Source organism: Pogoniulus pusillus, chromosome 32, assembly GCF_015220805.1.
Source record: "Pogoniulus pusillus isolate bPogPus1 chromosome 32, bPogPus1.pri, whole genome shotgun sequence".
Lineage (NCBI taxonomy): Eukaryota > Metazoa > Chordata > Aves > Piciformes > Lybiidae > Pogoniulus > Pogoniulus pusillus.
In genome coordinates this window covers 5,955,218-5,970,917 of record NC_087295.1, presented here as the reverse complement: position 1 = coordinate 5,970,917, position 15,700 = coordinate 5,955,218, and the positions used below count along the sequence as shown (strand labels likewise).

The window sequence follows — 15,700 nt, the reverse complement described above, 5'->3', positions numbered from 1 at the left end:
TTAGACAAGAAAAGGTTTTCTGTGTCCAGATCATCAGAGCTAGCTGAGCCCCTCCAGCCTTGACTGCTGTCCCTCACCTAAGGCAAGCAGCCGGTTACATGTTCCTGCTTTCCAACAATGCAGTGTAAAAGTGGGTCAGGTTAATCCTAAAGGGAATGTGGAGAGCACTTCCCTGAGCCACACCTCCAAAGAGGATTGAGTTTTAGTCAGTCTTCCCTGATTAAATGGTACATGGAGTATCTGCAGGATGTGTTACCAAGCTGCCTCACATTGCCCATTGTCTGATGTGGTTACCTGCAAACACACCAGCCAGGGCTGACTACATTACAGTACATTATCAGTAGTACATTACAGTACATTATCAGTACCAATTTTGCTCTAGTCCATGTTCTAATTTACTCTTTTTAAATGTTCATTTTTACAAATGAAGCTAACAGAGACATTTATTCTTTCAACACAGTGTTTTTCAAAAGACAAATTCTGTGTTGGCTGGAAGGAAAACCAGAATAAATTGTGGCAAAGGAGGCACATTCTTAGATTTCATTTCTCATATTTATTCATTGCTTCCATAGTTTTTGTTAAACCACTAAAATGCCATCATTTATATTATGGTGGCCAAGAGACTGAAACCTCACATCTGAGGTAAATTTCTTGCTGAAGTTCATAGTAATTTGTCTTTGTGAGATGGAACCAGCTCTTGGGGCTACTTCAAAACACTTATTATAACATTTGTTGGTTGTTGTTAGCTGCTTTCCTGGCCTTTTAGCTGGAAACTGTTACTGTGTCACAAGTACAGGTAACTGGCATTGAATCTGTGTAGATATAGATCCAAGAAGACCTTTCCAAGCAGGTTTCCAAGATTTATGCTGTTAAATGATATGAGGGGTGTGTATATATATATATGGCTTATAGATGGGCACTAAAGACAGAATCACTGAAAACAGTTTTGGCACCACTATTGTATAGACTGAGTCAATTCTCCAACTAGAATTAATTCTCCAGCCTGGCTCTCATTTTCCATGGTGTTGCACTTCAATGCTTTTAGTCCAGCCTTGTGTGCAGAAGATCACCTCCATTTTGACACACTGACTGTCCAAAGGATTGTGACCTCTTTCCTAGCTCCTTCCCTGGTCTCTGTGTACTGTGAACAAGGGAGTGTGACTGTTCACAGCAACAGCAGTTTTTTGTCTGCCCAAATACTGATGTCTCTTTTAAAGTCAGTCATTCTATATGTTCCTATATAACCAGGAGAGGAGCAGAAAACTCAGCCTGTCTAGCTTAGGATGTGATGAATTCTTTCTAGGCACTGCCTGTTTCTTTATGTTGATACTTGCAGAAATCTATGCAGGCTGTGTCAGACAAGACATGTTTGAGTTAGCTGAGGTATACACTACCCACCAAGTGGGCAAGGGCTAACTTCCAGGCACAGTTTGTTGTCATTTCTACACAGGACCCTAAATTACAGTGACAAGGCTGGGATGGACTATATGGTTTTGAATAACTCTTAGAAAAAAAAAAACCTCAAGGCAGAAACCATAATTTTTGAACTTGTTTTCTGTTGCTGTCATAGCTCTGATGGCTTACTTGGAGGATGTAGCCAGGTGGGGGGTGGCCTCTTCTCCCAGGCAAACAGCAATAGAACAAGGGGACACAGTCTCAAGTTGTGCCAGGGGAGGTATAGGCTGGATGTTAGGAAGAAGTTCTTCACAGAGAGAGTGATTTCCCATTGGAATGGGCTGCCCAGGGAGGTGGTGGAGGCACCGTCCCTGGGGGTCTTCAAGAAAAGCCTGGCTGAGGCACTTGGTGCCATGGTCTGGTTGATTGGCTAGGGCTGGGTGCTAGGTTGGACTGGATGAGCTTGGAGGTCTCTTCCAACCTGGTTGATTCTATGATTCTATGTCCAGATGAGCTATGTGGTCTTGGACAGTGTGCTAATGCTTGAAGGATTTGTATCCCTTTTCCCCAGCAACAGGTTGTGTTTCCCCCCCCACATTATTTGATGTTTGTCTTTTCTTTTACAGTTGGTCTTTGTGGAAATGGGTTGCCCAGGGAGGTGGTTGAGGCCCCATCCCTGGAGGTGTTTAAGGCCAGGCTGGATGAGGCTCTGGTTAGCCTGCTCTAGGGTAGGGTGGCTGGAACTAGATGATCCTTGTGGTCCCTCCCAACCCTGACTGATTCTATGATTGAATTTGAAACTCCTGTTGAGGCCTTTTTGAATTGCAGGCTGAGGAGTGGCTGTAGACAGTCACAGTTTTATCAGGCATGATACACTGGCATACCCTGGGTCATTTTGACCACTTGTTTTGGGTCCATAGGAGTTCAACACGTGACTTTTTGAGCACTTCTGACGCGCTAACAAACATTACCCAAACAAATTGTGTCGGGGATAGTGGCTATCCCCACTTTACAGATAAATAATTGAAACACCAAATGGTTTGCCTGAGGTCACACAGGAAATTTGTGTCAGAGCCAGGCACTGAACCCATGTCTCCCAAGTCTTGCTATTGTAAGAGGAAAAACATCCTACTCCCTTTCCTCCTGCCTCTCTCCTGCTGAGCTTTTATTGACTGAAAAGGGAACTAAAATCATGGAGCTTTTCATCTTTTCACAGACCAGATAGACTTAAACCCTAAAAGCAGCAGATTGGAAGGAACTTTGGGAAATGGATTAGAGCAGATGTATTTTTTTTTTCAGGAGCATTTTTGTAAGCATATTCATTAAATATTTCAAACTATTGCTTGTTTTGAACTTTCCAGAAGTGACAGTATCCTTTCAGACAGCTCAGGTGTTCCTACACACACCTTTATATCTCTCATCCATTCTAGGTGTCAGCATCGGTGTACCTCTCAGAACAGTTGCAGTTAATACAGAGGGTTAGGAACTGTCCTTTACTGGAACTGAAACTATTGATACAGCATTTGGGATTTGATTACATTGTGGGTATGGTGTTGGAAAGCTAAAAATTCTTCTGCCACTTCTCTCATACACAGTACAGCAACCAAGTTTGAAGTGTGAAAGGGAGTCTGTGTCTCAAATACACATATACCACACAAGGTAGTGCTAGGAGCACTGGAATTTGTGTCTAAAACACATATACCACACAAGGTAGTGCTAGGAGCACTGGAATTTGTGTCTAAAACACATATACCACAGAAGGTAGTGCTAGGAGCACTGGAGTCTGTGTCTAAAACACATACACCACACAAGGTAGTGCTAGGGGCACTGGAGTTTGTGTCTAAAACACATATACCACACAAGGTAGTGCTAGGAGCACTGGAGTCTGTGTCTAAAACACATATACCACACAAGGTAGTGCTAGGAGCACTGGAGTCTGTGTCTCAAGCACACATATACCATACAAGATCATAGAATCAACCAGGTTGGAAGAGACCTCCAAGATCATCCAGTCCAACCTATCAGCCCTATCCAGTCAACCAGACCATGGCACTAAGTGCCTCAGCCAGGCTTTGCTTGAACACCTCCAGGCACAGTGACTCCACCACCTCCCTGGGCAGCCCATTCCAATGCCAATCACTCTCATGGGCAAGAACTTCCTCCTAACATCCAGCCTAGGAGCACTGGAAGTTGTGTCTCAGATACATACATACCACACAAGGTGGTGCTAGGAGCACTGGAGTCTGTGTCTAAAACACATATACCACAGAAGGTAGTGCTAGGAGCACTGGAGTCTGTGTCTAAAACACATATATCACACAAAGTAGTGCTAGGAGCTAATTCCTTCATATTACATTGACTGATGTAGTCTTTTAGGCACAAAAAAACTAACTAACAAAGGAGAGAGAAGAGAGTCACATATGGCCCACCGGAACGGTCTGTGTCTCTGGGAAGTGTTAATAGGAGTTATTATCTTGCTGCTCTTAGAGAAAATGACAGCCCTCATGCTTCCTCTGTTCCTTTTGCTCTAAGCTTTTGGCTTGATTGCAGAAACTGCTTGAAGATTTTTGTTCAGGAGAAAACCAGGTCACAGAGGTGTTTTGTTATTTGGAGTTCTGCTTTTGAGATGTTCAGATGCTCTTCAGGAGGGGTTGGGAGTTTCTGAAGTACCTCTCTTAACAAAACCTCTAATAGGTAAAACAAACAGGTCAACAGTAAAAGCTGTTAAAAAAAGAAAGTAAATAATCTAAAATAAACAAACCCAAACCAACAACAAAAAGGGATAATTGAAAGAAAACTAGAGGGAAAAAACTAAGTTAACTCTCTGCCTGTCAGAAATTTTAAGAGCCAGTTTAACTGAAGGGAGGCTGTAGCCAGGTGGGGTTGGTCTCTTCTGCCAGGCAACCAGCAACAGAACAAGGGGACACAGTCTCAAGTTGTGCTGGGGAAGGTCTAGGCTGGATGTTAGGAGGAAGTTCTTGCCAGAGAGTGAGATTGGCATTGGAATGGGCTGCCCAGGGAGGTGGTGGAGTTGCCATCCCTGGAGATGTTCAAGCAAAGCCTGGCTGGGGCACTTAGTGCCATGGTCTAGTTGATTGGTTAAGACTGGGTGCCAAGTTGGACTGGATGATCTTGGAGGTCTCTTCCAACCTGGTTGATTCTATGAACTAGGGAATTTAATCTTTGACATTGGTTTTTACATAGGAAGTAACCTGCAGTGGTGAGCGGTATCTTGGAAGCAGATAAGACAAATTAGATATTTGGGTTTAAAGTAACCTGCAGTGGTGAGTGGTATCTTGGAAGCAGATAAGACAAATTAGATGTTTGGGGTTTTTATTTTCTGTATTTTTGTATTTGCTTTCCAGCAGAGGTTTCAAGCCAGGCTAGGCATAAATTAAATCCCTCAGCTTGTTGGTAGAAGTGTCATGATAGAAACAGTATAGGTGATGACACAGAAGAGCCTTACCCAAAGGTGAGTGCAGTAGAGTTAGCGCTGACAACAACAAAAAAAGTATTCTCTGCTCTTCCAGCCATTGATTATCTATTTTTCCACAAAGGAAAACAATGCTCATTATGCTTGTGTGTGTTTTGGTTTTGAACTGAAAGATGAGTAATTTCCTTTGGGTATCCAGCTAATTTGGAGGGCAAGGGAAGCGCTACTTCACTTGCCAGCCGAGGAGCTGCTTTCTGGGGCATCCAAAAAGATTTTCACAATGGGATTTTCTACCAAATTAACCAGGGTATTTCCTCAAGCTGTTGATAAATTAGCAATGTGTCCAGGCTTGCTCTGATGCTGGCTTTGTGGAACTGGATCAGATTGTTGCCTTCCTATTTGTTTTATTTCCAGTGAAGGTAAACACAATTATGAGGAACAAGGGACTAACAGTTGGGAACAGAGTTTTAGCTGTTTGAACTGGGAGCCAACTGCAGTGCAAGCAGATGATCCTCACCCCTTCTCTGGAGGGACTGAGCTCTGCAGGGCTGCCAAGTTGTTCAGACTCCAGTCAGACAATTGTCACCAGAATCAAAGATGCACAGTGTTAACCCAGTGCAGGTGCTGTGTGTGCTTGTGGGTTTTTGGAAGGAGTTATTGCTTCTTCTATTGCACAAGCCACCAAGCACTCATTTTCCAGATATATATCAATTTATAGATATAATTTATATAGAATATATCCATCCATTAATTTTCCATCTCTATATATAATATACACATATATGTAATTATCTTTCCATCTATAACTATATATGTAATATACATATATGTAATTATCTTTCCATCTGTATCTATAACTATAATACACACATATATGTAATAATCTTTCCATCTATATTTATACAATATATCCATATATGTAGTTAATTCTCCATCTATATCAATTTATATATGTAATATATCTATATATGTAATTGATTGTCAATCTATATCAATTTATATATATACAGTATATCTATATATGAAATTAATTCTCCATCTATATCTCTTTATATATATAACATATCCATATATGTAGTTAATTCTCCATCTATATCAACTTATATATATAATCTATCCATACTTGTAATTGATTTTCCATCTCTATCAAGTTATATATTTCCATATATGTAATTAATTTTCCATATATAACAATTTATATATAGTTAATATATCCATATATGTAATTAATTCTCCATCTATATAAATTTTAACATATAATATATTCATATATGTAATTGATTTTCTTCTATATCAATTTCTATTTATATAATATATCCATATGTGATTGATTTTCTTCTATATCAATTTCTATTTATGTAATATATCCATATATGTAATTGATTTTCCATCTATGTCAATTTACATATATAATATTTCCATATATGTAGTTAATTTCCCATCTATATAATTTTAATATATAATATATCCATATATGTAATTGATTTTTTTCTTTATCAATTTCTATTTATATAATATATCCATATATGTAATTGTTTTTACATCTATATCAATTTTTATATATAATATATCCATATATGGTAGTTAATTTCCCATCTATATCAATTTTATATATTTAATATATCCATATATAGAATTGATTTTCCATCTATATAAAATTATATTTATATAATATATGCATATTTGTAATTAATTTTCCATTTATATCAATTTATCTATATATTTAATATATCCATATATATAACTGATTTTCCACCTAAATCAATTTATAATATATCCATATATGTAATTGCATTTCCATATATATATCAGTTTATAGATATACAGTTATAGTTTATATCTAATGCATCCATACATACAATTAATTTTTTTAAGAGCCTGATTAACAAATACTGAGGACATTAGGAACTGCTCCTTGCTTATTACTGCTGAGATAAGGATGTTGTTTCAAATCATTGCAGCATTCAAAGAGCTTGCAGTCCAGGCAAGGAAATAAAAGGGGATTTAGAGAAAGGAAGGAGAAAGAAAGAAAACTGCCCTCAGTTTTCTGATTAGAAACTCCCTCCCTGCATGTAACTTTGGATATCTAGGTGTAGTCATTACTGCTTTAGTAATTGATAGGGATAGAATATTTTAACATTACTATGTTGTCTTACTCTAGTAATTAATGAGGAGAGTGAGGGATAGAAAATGATGGAGGATGTTGGTCTCCACTGAAAATACAGAACTCACTCAGTCTCCCTAGGTGTCTGGGTATAATCTCCAGAGGGTGAGAAACAGGTTAAACCTCAGTTTTGCAAATCCTGCTCCCATTATCCTTGGGTGTGCCAGATAGACCAAGCCCTTAATTTCTGGTGAAACATCACCACCACCTTTTTGGTTAGGGAGCAAACTAAAAAGGTCCTTCTGTTGGAAAAACAAACAGAAGCCCTCCAGTTGTACTGGTATGGTTCACATATTCCCTCCGTGCTTCTGACTGAGCAGAAAGGATCTGAACTCTGACTTCATGAAAGCTAAATATCAGTAAAACATTTAAGATGGGTGAAAAAAAAAATGAGATGGAAACGAATTAATAGCATGGAGGAGTTGAAGAGAATTCCTTTTCTAAGTTGCCTTTCAATGACTGCCTGAGCATGGAACTGTAGAAAAGCTTGTCATGTTCAGTAAGGAAAACTGTTGGGATAAACATTATCCTCTTCCTGTGAACGTTGAAACAGAAAAAGTAAAGTGGAGTCAGTCCCAGAGCCACAAGTCTTTCCCAGCTGATGACAAGTTACATTTTTAAGGCCAGTTTTGAGAAGCATTCTTGTCCTTTTGCTTCCTGCCTTTCGCACAGCAATGTCTGTAAGGAGCAGGAGGATGTTAAAGCTTGCAGCCTTGCTCCATGTAAAGTCTCAGACCGCCTGAGGTTTTTCTTCATTTGTGCAATCAAAAGGCACCTTTGCAATTCCAAATACTTGACTGTCAGTTCTGCTTATTATCCTCCAAAATAAGGGTGAGATGCTTTGGCAAAGCAGCATTGTCAAAGCTCTCTAAAATAAATGCTGGTAGTGCATGAGTGCTCCTTGAAGCATATGTGGAGATTGCCAGGAGTCCTACTGCGTGCTCCACATACAGAGGCAAACTCTGGATGTAGTTATCATTATGTAGAAACTCCCTTTTTGTTGGCAGTCAGTTGAAAAAAAAAAAAAAGGTTTAGTTTGTGACTTTTTGAAGTTTCAGGTCCTGGCTCTGAAAACTCATATACATAGTCCCACTGTGTGAAGATGTAAATATTTGCTGATATTACTTGAGGTAGTGAGATGATTTCTTATTTCCCCCTCTCCCCCAGCAGTCATTTGTGCTGCTTCTGGTTACCACCTTGTGATGCAAGGATTGTTTAGGAATATTTTGGTCTTACAGCAAGATTTACTTTAGGTCTTTGTATAAATCAACCCCCTGTAGTCTCTTTATTTCAGTGACACACATGCATTTTGGCACCATATTTAAAGGCATAGCTAGAGGAAATTATTCATTCCAGGGAGTGCATTGTGCAGAAACTTGTTGACCTTCCTGCCTCTTTTGTTTTAATTACATCTTTAAATGACTGTTCCAAAACATTTTGCTTAGGCAGTTGGAAGTGCTCTGCCCATCCCTGGTCTAGAGCCTATCTGTGATAGCAACTGATTCAGGCTGTGCCTGGCACTCCAGTCATTTGCAGGAGAAACTGATGTGTCTGCCCAGTTCCAGGTTGGCTGTGAGGGGAAGCAGGAGCATGGTCCAGCATGGCACAGTTGCCTCTAGACATGGGAAGACATTCCAAAGCAGCTCAGAGAGCCCTTACAAACATCTTCCTAACGTCAGCATGATAAATTGAAGCTTTCAGTGAAGAGGAGCTCAGCTCTTGTTTAAGTTTTCATTGTTATACAGGAAAGGGTACCTGACCCTAAAGTTATTTCCTGCCTTGGTTCCCTAAAATACATCCAAAGAAGAAAAAAAACCCTCAAGTTATTTTTGCTTTACAGGAACCACCTGCATTGCCATACAAAAGCTCTGCCTTGTTTAGAGTTCACTGCATTTACAGTGTTTCAGAATAGCCCTTTCATGCATTGCTGCATATTACCTTGAGGGTACAGCAAAACTACCAACCATGGCAGAAAGTTTCTGTGTGTTCCCAGCTGGGATTTTCACGTGAAACCTGACTTGAAATAATTTTCTGACTTTTTGTGTTTGGTTTGACCAAATAGTTTGGACTGGATGATCTTGGAGGTCTCTTCCAACCTGATTGATTCTATGATTCTAGCACTACAAATGCTTTAATAATTGCCTGAGCATCAATTTGTTTGTTTGTTTATTTGAATTATGGAGAGAATGGCCAAGAAAAATATTATTGAATGCAAAAAAAAAGTAATTTTATCTTTCCAATAAGATTAGAGCTATAAAATCAAGGCTGTTGAAATGTGGAAAAAGGGAGCTCTGAAATACATCTTAAATCAGAGCACGGCTAAATTTGACATGTTTACTGATGGCCTGGTCATGATTAGCTTCTGAAGCACTGAAATGTTTCAAATTGCTGGGTTATTGACACGTTCCAACACACCCTCTCCCCTAAACCCCATCAGTTGTCAATATGATGTGGCAGCACATCAGCACAAAGCCTTGCTACTTTGTGGGCTGCCCACGGTTCCTGTTTTCTTGGCTGAGGATGTGAAATTCCAATGTTGACAAAGGTGGTTGATTGGCCTTTTTATAGTGAATTTCAGATAATGAAAGAACTCTTACAAAGTGAATTGGCTGTGTGTGGTTAGCTCTCATCAGATTAGTGGAGGAAACAAAATCTGTGGTAGATACCACAGTAATTAGACGTTTTGCTGAGGTGAGGAAAACAGTACACAGTAGACTTCTTGTAAGCTTCCCAGTCAGAGAAGGAAACTCCTGCTGGTGAAGGAACTACTGAAGGACTCTATCTTTCTGATAGAGTCAAGTATCTGCTTTAGTGAAATACCCCAACCTGAGTTGTGTGAGCCCTATGGGAAATGTATTTATCTACAGAGTTTTCAGACCTTCTCATTCTAAGAGCAGCACAGCCCAGGAGGAAAGATCAGTAATCAGGTGAAGGAAAAACATGGCCTTATTTATGTACCTTAGGAGATGTACCTTGTTTATGCACCACAGGAGATGTACTTTAAGATCTATTTGCTGTCTCACATTGATAAAGCATTTCACCATATGGAGAAGGAATATACCTGTTGGACTGGATGATCTTGGAGGTGTCTTCCAACCTGGTTGATTCTATGAGTCTTCCTTGGATTTTTGTCTGTTAAAGGCTGATTTATAAGGAGCACATTATTTATGGGTGCCTTCATAAATAATCTGGTCTTCCTTTAAAACATATAAATGTGGCAGTGCCTTCTCTCTAGAAAAGCAGCCACTGCCTTGTAAGTCAGGAACTGGAGAAGATCTTTGCTTCGCTTACTGGACTGGGTAGGTGACTCTTGTGCCTGAGAGCAGTGCTTCTGGTGACTGCTGCTTAGTACACACAATGCAGTTGTAGGGTCAATATCATGCAAATGCTGCAGGATTATGCTGATCAAGCCCAATTAATAGGGTGTTTAATTAAGCTACAGGGTTAAGTGCATAAGAGAAAGATCTACAGGCATTGCAGTCATGTAACCACACTTCTATGCCAAACACACGTCTGGTGTTCTCTTTTCTGCTGGAGGATCAGAAGCCAGGGCTATGTATGTGGAGTGCTCCTCTCTACTGTTCTGATGCTCTAGCATCTCCACTTTGCTGCTTAAATATTGCCTGACCTCATGGCTGTGTAAGTTTACCTGTTGGATCTGTAGAGCACTGATTTTCTTTACCAGCATTGCTATTTTGACTCAAAAATCTTTCAAGGGCTGTGTAAAATGGGGTGGGGTGTTTTTGTTTTTGTTTTTTTAATTCTTTGGTGTTGTTTCACTGGCTCTTGAATTTATTGCCAAAATCAACAGAGCTGCTCTGATTCAAACATGTTTCATTATCTGTGAATATTAAACATTTTTGGCATATGGAGCAAGTACTCAGCTAACATATTTATATAACTTATTTGTCTACTGTTGGAAGTCTGACCTTGTCTGGAATTTCTTGTCAGTTCCTCCCCCTTTTTTTTTGCCTCAGTGGACATGTTAGATTAACTATGTCTATCAATTTATCTCTATTCACCTACTACAAGGTGAATCAGTATCTTTGAAAGGGTGAATCAGTATCTTTGAATCAGGACACATACATTTTCCCCCTACTATTAAGGTGAATGTGCTATGGTTAGCAATGAAGACAAACAGAAGTGCATCTGTTATTTATTATCCACTTTGCAGACTTGAACCACTGATTAGACATGCGTACATAAATAAAACAGTAAAAAAAGAAGGAGGAGAAGGAAGTAAAAGCTATCTGGCAGCAATTTCAGGAAGAGTAGAGCCAAAGTGTCCTTTGAAGCCAGCATACCTCAGGGGTGATGAGAAAGGCATCCACTTCGGACTTGAACAATGTTAGCAATTTCATGAAACAATTGACCTGTGTCCAGACCTTGAGTGTCTTTCCTGCAGCCAAGATCACTGCTCCACATTTCCTTGTATTTTCTGGCATTTTCCCTTAGCTTGCCCCCACACTTCTATTTTTTGTGAGCAGACATAGGTTTGGTTCCATCAGATGCACTCATAGTTGGATTCCACCTTTGTGCTTCCTTTGTATCCGCTTAATTCTTTTGGATTCCAGACTCTCGCTAATAACTGGTGATGATTCAGCTCAAGAGAGGAATCAGGCTTGCTGGAAGAGACTGGAAACTTCTAAGTCTTAATACCATAATGAATTCTTTTCATTAGTGGCAGCCCAGTGTTGTCTCTATGGAGTAAACTGAGATGAGCCCTCAGCTTCTTTATATGCAGCAATGCAGCAGGGAGATTGTACTTAATGCTTCGCTGGAAGCAGCCCCTTGTTTCCTCTTGTTTTTCAGTCTCATTCTTCCAAGAGGCTCCTAGCACATGCACATATTTAACCATGTGCCAACGTTTCCATTTCCCTGTGCTTGGTCCTCAGATGACCTTCCCAGCCCCCTCTTTGAAAATTGTATTTTGTTTCAGTCTCCCAGGCTGACATCTTGTGCAGAATATGGAGCCTTGTGCTTGTCCTGAAAAAATTGGGAATCTTGCCTTTGATGCATGTTAAACAGAATCATAGAACCAACCAGGTTGGAAGAGACCTCCAAGATCATCCAGTCCAACCTAGCACCCAGCCCTATCCAATCCACCAGACCATGGCACTAAGTGCCTCCTCCAGTCTTTTCTGGAACATCTCCAGGGACGGTGCCTCCACCACCTCCCTGGGCAGCCCATTCCAATGGCAAATCACCCTCTCTATGAAGAACTTCTTCCTAGCATCCAGCCTGGACCCCTGCTGGCACAACTTGAGACTGTGTCCTCTTGTTCTGTTGTTCGTTGCCTGGGAGAAGAGACTAACCCCACCTGGCTACAGCCTCCCTTCAGGTAGTTGTGGACAGCAATGAGGTCACCTCTGAGCCTCCTCTTCTCCAGGCTAAACAACCCCAGTCCCTCAGCCTGTCCTCATAAGTCTTGTGTTCCAGGCCTCTCACCAGCTTTGCCACCCTTCAGTAGAAGGGCAGGTTGGGGTCCAGAAGGAACTACTGGCTTTCAGTCCACCAATGAAGTTCGTCTTATAGGCAATACGACCTGAACCCATAATATGTTTGCAACCAGATGCAACAGTTTCTAAAAGGCTCCAAAGGTATGTTAGAAATGGATGTGTTCTTAGAGCAGGTAGAGGTGAACAGAAATGATGCTACGAGTACCCTGAAGGTGGAGGACAGAACTGATAGTAGAAGGGAAACGTGCTGGGGCAGCAGGTATATTATTTCTCTCAGAAACTCCAACCCCTCTAAACCCGTGGCTGATCTGGATTAGAAATGCAGGAATGGTTTGAGTGGCAGCCCTGGATTGTCCTCAGTGTTCTCAGAGGAGTGTATGGTGATTGTACATGTCACACTGGTACCACCTTGCTGCAGTGCTGAGCCCAGCTCAAGTATTCTCATAAACACTAAGAGGGAAAGTGTGGTGGTTTGGCTGTTACCTGCCCTCCCACACTTTAGAAGGAACCCCAGCTAACTCAGCCAGACTCTGGGACTATAAATGAAGCTATTTATTTACAGCAGCACAATATACGAGCAGCTATTTACAGTATATACAGTTCTAGACAGAAATATACAAAGTAAAAGTAACACAGAAGCACAACTCCCCTCCCCGAAACCTGAGTCCCCAGGAGGGGCTCTCAACCACCCCTGCACTTTCCCCCTGCCCCTCTCAACCTTACCCCAAATCCTAGGAAGAAAAAAAAGTTCAGCCAAGAGGTTAAGAAGCAAGGTTAGTGGCAGTGAGGTTAGGGAGATGTAGCTCAGTCCAGAAGCCAGCCAGAAAGTGAAAACAAAATGGAGAAAGTGTTATCTAATGTTTTCCTTCTTGTTCCCATACATCTCAGTGAGACTGTGAGGGAAGGAGACATCACCAATGTTTTCCTTTCATAGCCAATTATCTACTTTTTCTTACCAAAACATTCTACCCTGCTTCAAACTAGCACAGAAAGCCACAGAGAGACCTATCTGTAGGCACAAGCCCATGCTGTCTCCATCCAACCCTGTCAAATATCTTGCAGGTTTTCAGGCTGCAGTGTGTGCAGAGTGTACACAAGATGTTTTACATTCAGCTGTTGCGCTTGGAAATGCGCTTGGATGGCAACACTCTATGCTGGGTTAGGAACTGGCTGGAGGGACAGACCCAGAGAGTGGTGGTGAATGGTGCCACATCCAGCTGGCGGCTGTCACTAGTGGTGTCCCTCAGGGATCAGTGCTGGGCCCCATCCTCTTCAACATCTTCATAGATGATCTGGATGAGGGCATGGAGTCAGTCATCAGCAAGTTTGCAGATGACACTAAGCTGGGGCAGATGTGACTGAGTTGGAGGGCAGAAGGGCTCTGCAGCAGGACCTTGACCACCTAGACAGATGGGCAGAGACAATGGGATGGGGTTCAATACCTCCAAGTGCAGGGTGCTGCACTTTGGCCACAACAACCCCATGCAGAGATACAGGCTGGGGTCGCAGTGGCTGGAGAGCAGCCAGACAGAGAGGGATCTGGGGGTGCTTATTGATACCCACCTGAACATGAGCCAGCAGTGTGCCCAGGTGGCCAAGAGAGCCAGTGGCATCCTGGCCTGCATCAGGAATGGTGTGGTCAGCAGGAGCAGGGAGGTCATTCTGCCCCTGTACTCTGCACTGGTTAGACCTCACCTTGAGTACTGTGTTCAGTTCTGGGCCCCCCAGAGAGCAGCCTCAAGGAGACCTTATTGCTGTCTACAACTACCTGAGGGGTGGTTGTGGCCAGGAGGAGGTTGCTCTCTTCTCTCAGGTGGCCAGCACCAGAACAAGAGGACACAGCCTCAGGCTGCACCAGGGGAAATTTAGGCTGGAGGTGAGGAGAAAGTTCTTCACTGAGAGAGTCATTGGGCACTGGAATGGGCTGCCCGGGGAGGTGGTGGAGTCGCCGTCCCTGGGGCTGTTCAAGGCAAGATTGGACGTGGCACTTGGTGCCATGGTCTAGCCTTGAGCTCTGTGGTAAAGGGTTGGACTTGATGATCTATGAGGTCTCTTCCAACCCTGATAATACTGTGATACTGTGTGTTTTTATGGACAGGCTTATTTCACCTTCTTGTGTCATTCAATTTAATTCAGAATAATACTGATGGTTTGCAATTGTGCTTGCAGGTTGGTCAGGACAAAGGAAGCTGTTCTTTCCACAGAAACCCCAGCCCATGCGTTGTTCCTCAAGCAAATGAAAATATTTTCCACACAATTTTTGCTTTTTTCACAAAGTCTGGCAGAAAAGTGTTGGTAAGAAAGTCCAGCTATAACAAACTTGAATGTAGAGTGTATCATACAAAAGCTTTTGCATGGTTTTGCATGAAGGACACAGGTAGATAGCCCATCAGAAAGCAGCTGTGTACATGTGTATTGATGCTGTGTCATGGAGGTGTTTATTGGGTTTAGTTATCTGTTTTTAAGGGGAAATAGGAAGTTCCAGGATGTGCAGTAGGGAAGGAACTACCTGGTATGGCAGCATGCAATTAGTGACCAAAGCCTTTGCTCCCATGTTTTGACAAAGGCACATGGGGCAGCAGGGCCCTGCACCATGCTCCTTTCCTGACCTGTGCAGAGGGCTGATATGCAGCAGTGTCCTCTGCTCCCCCTGGCCCTGGGTGCTCACCTGGCTCAGCAGCAATGCAGAAGGCTGAATCTTACCTGACTTACTCTGATGCAGGTCTTTGTAATGCCATCGGGTCTTGAATGTCACTGCTATTGCAGTGCACAAGCACCGCATTTTAGCAGCTCGCCAGGTAACTGAGTCAGTGTGTTCCCTCTCACACAATTTGTTGCTGAACTTTTTTCCTCTTTTACCTAACAGCTCTTTTTCATGTTCCTCTAGGACTGTGAAAGACCAGGCAGGTCCTGCTTAATTATACGCTGCAATTTAAGCTCACTAGCCAAAGCAGAGTCCTGTGATATAAGCATCTACACACTGCTGAATACTGAGATACTGAAGAAGGTAGGTGCTTCCCTTATAGTTTAAGTACCAATTGAAGCATGTTTATGTGCACCAATGGACTCCCAACTTCCATTTCTTCCTTGCTTTACTAGTGTGTTACCAAAAAAGTCATAGTGTCACAGAGCCACAAAATCATGGAAACATTCATGTTGGAAACGATCCTCAGGATCACCAAGTCCAACTGAGAACCCTACTCTACAAGGTTCATCCTAAACCATAGCCCCAGGCACCACATCCAAACG

General features: G+C 41.8%; 1 protein-coding gene across 1 annotated transcript in view; it reads left to right on the top strand.

Moving 5' to 3' along the window:
- The window catches only part of ITGA9 (integrin subunit alpha 9), a 244,780-nt gene that overhangs the window by 196,954 nt on the left and 32,126 nt on the right, over positions 1–15,700 (top strand). Inside the window, exons 24-25 of the mRNA XM_064169690.1 lie at positions 14,621–14,746; positions 15,339–15,458. Of these exons, the coding sequence (XP_064025760.1) occupies positions 14,621–14,746; positions 15,339–15,458 (246 nt within the window). The remainder of the gene's footprint in view (positions 1–14,620; positions 14,747–15,338; positions 15,459–15,700) is intronic.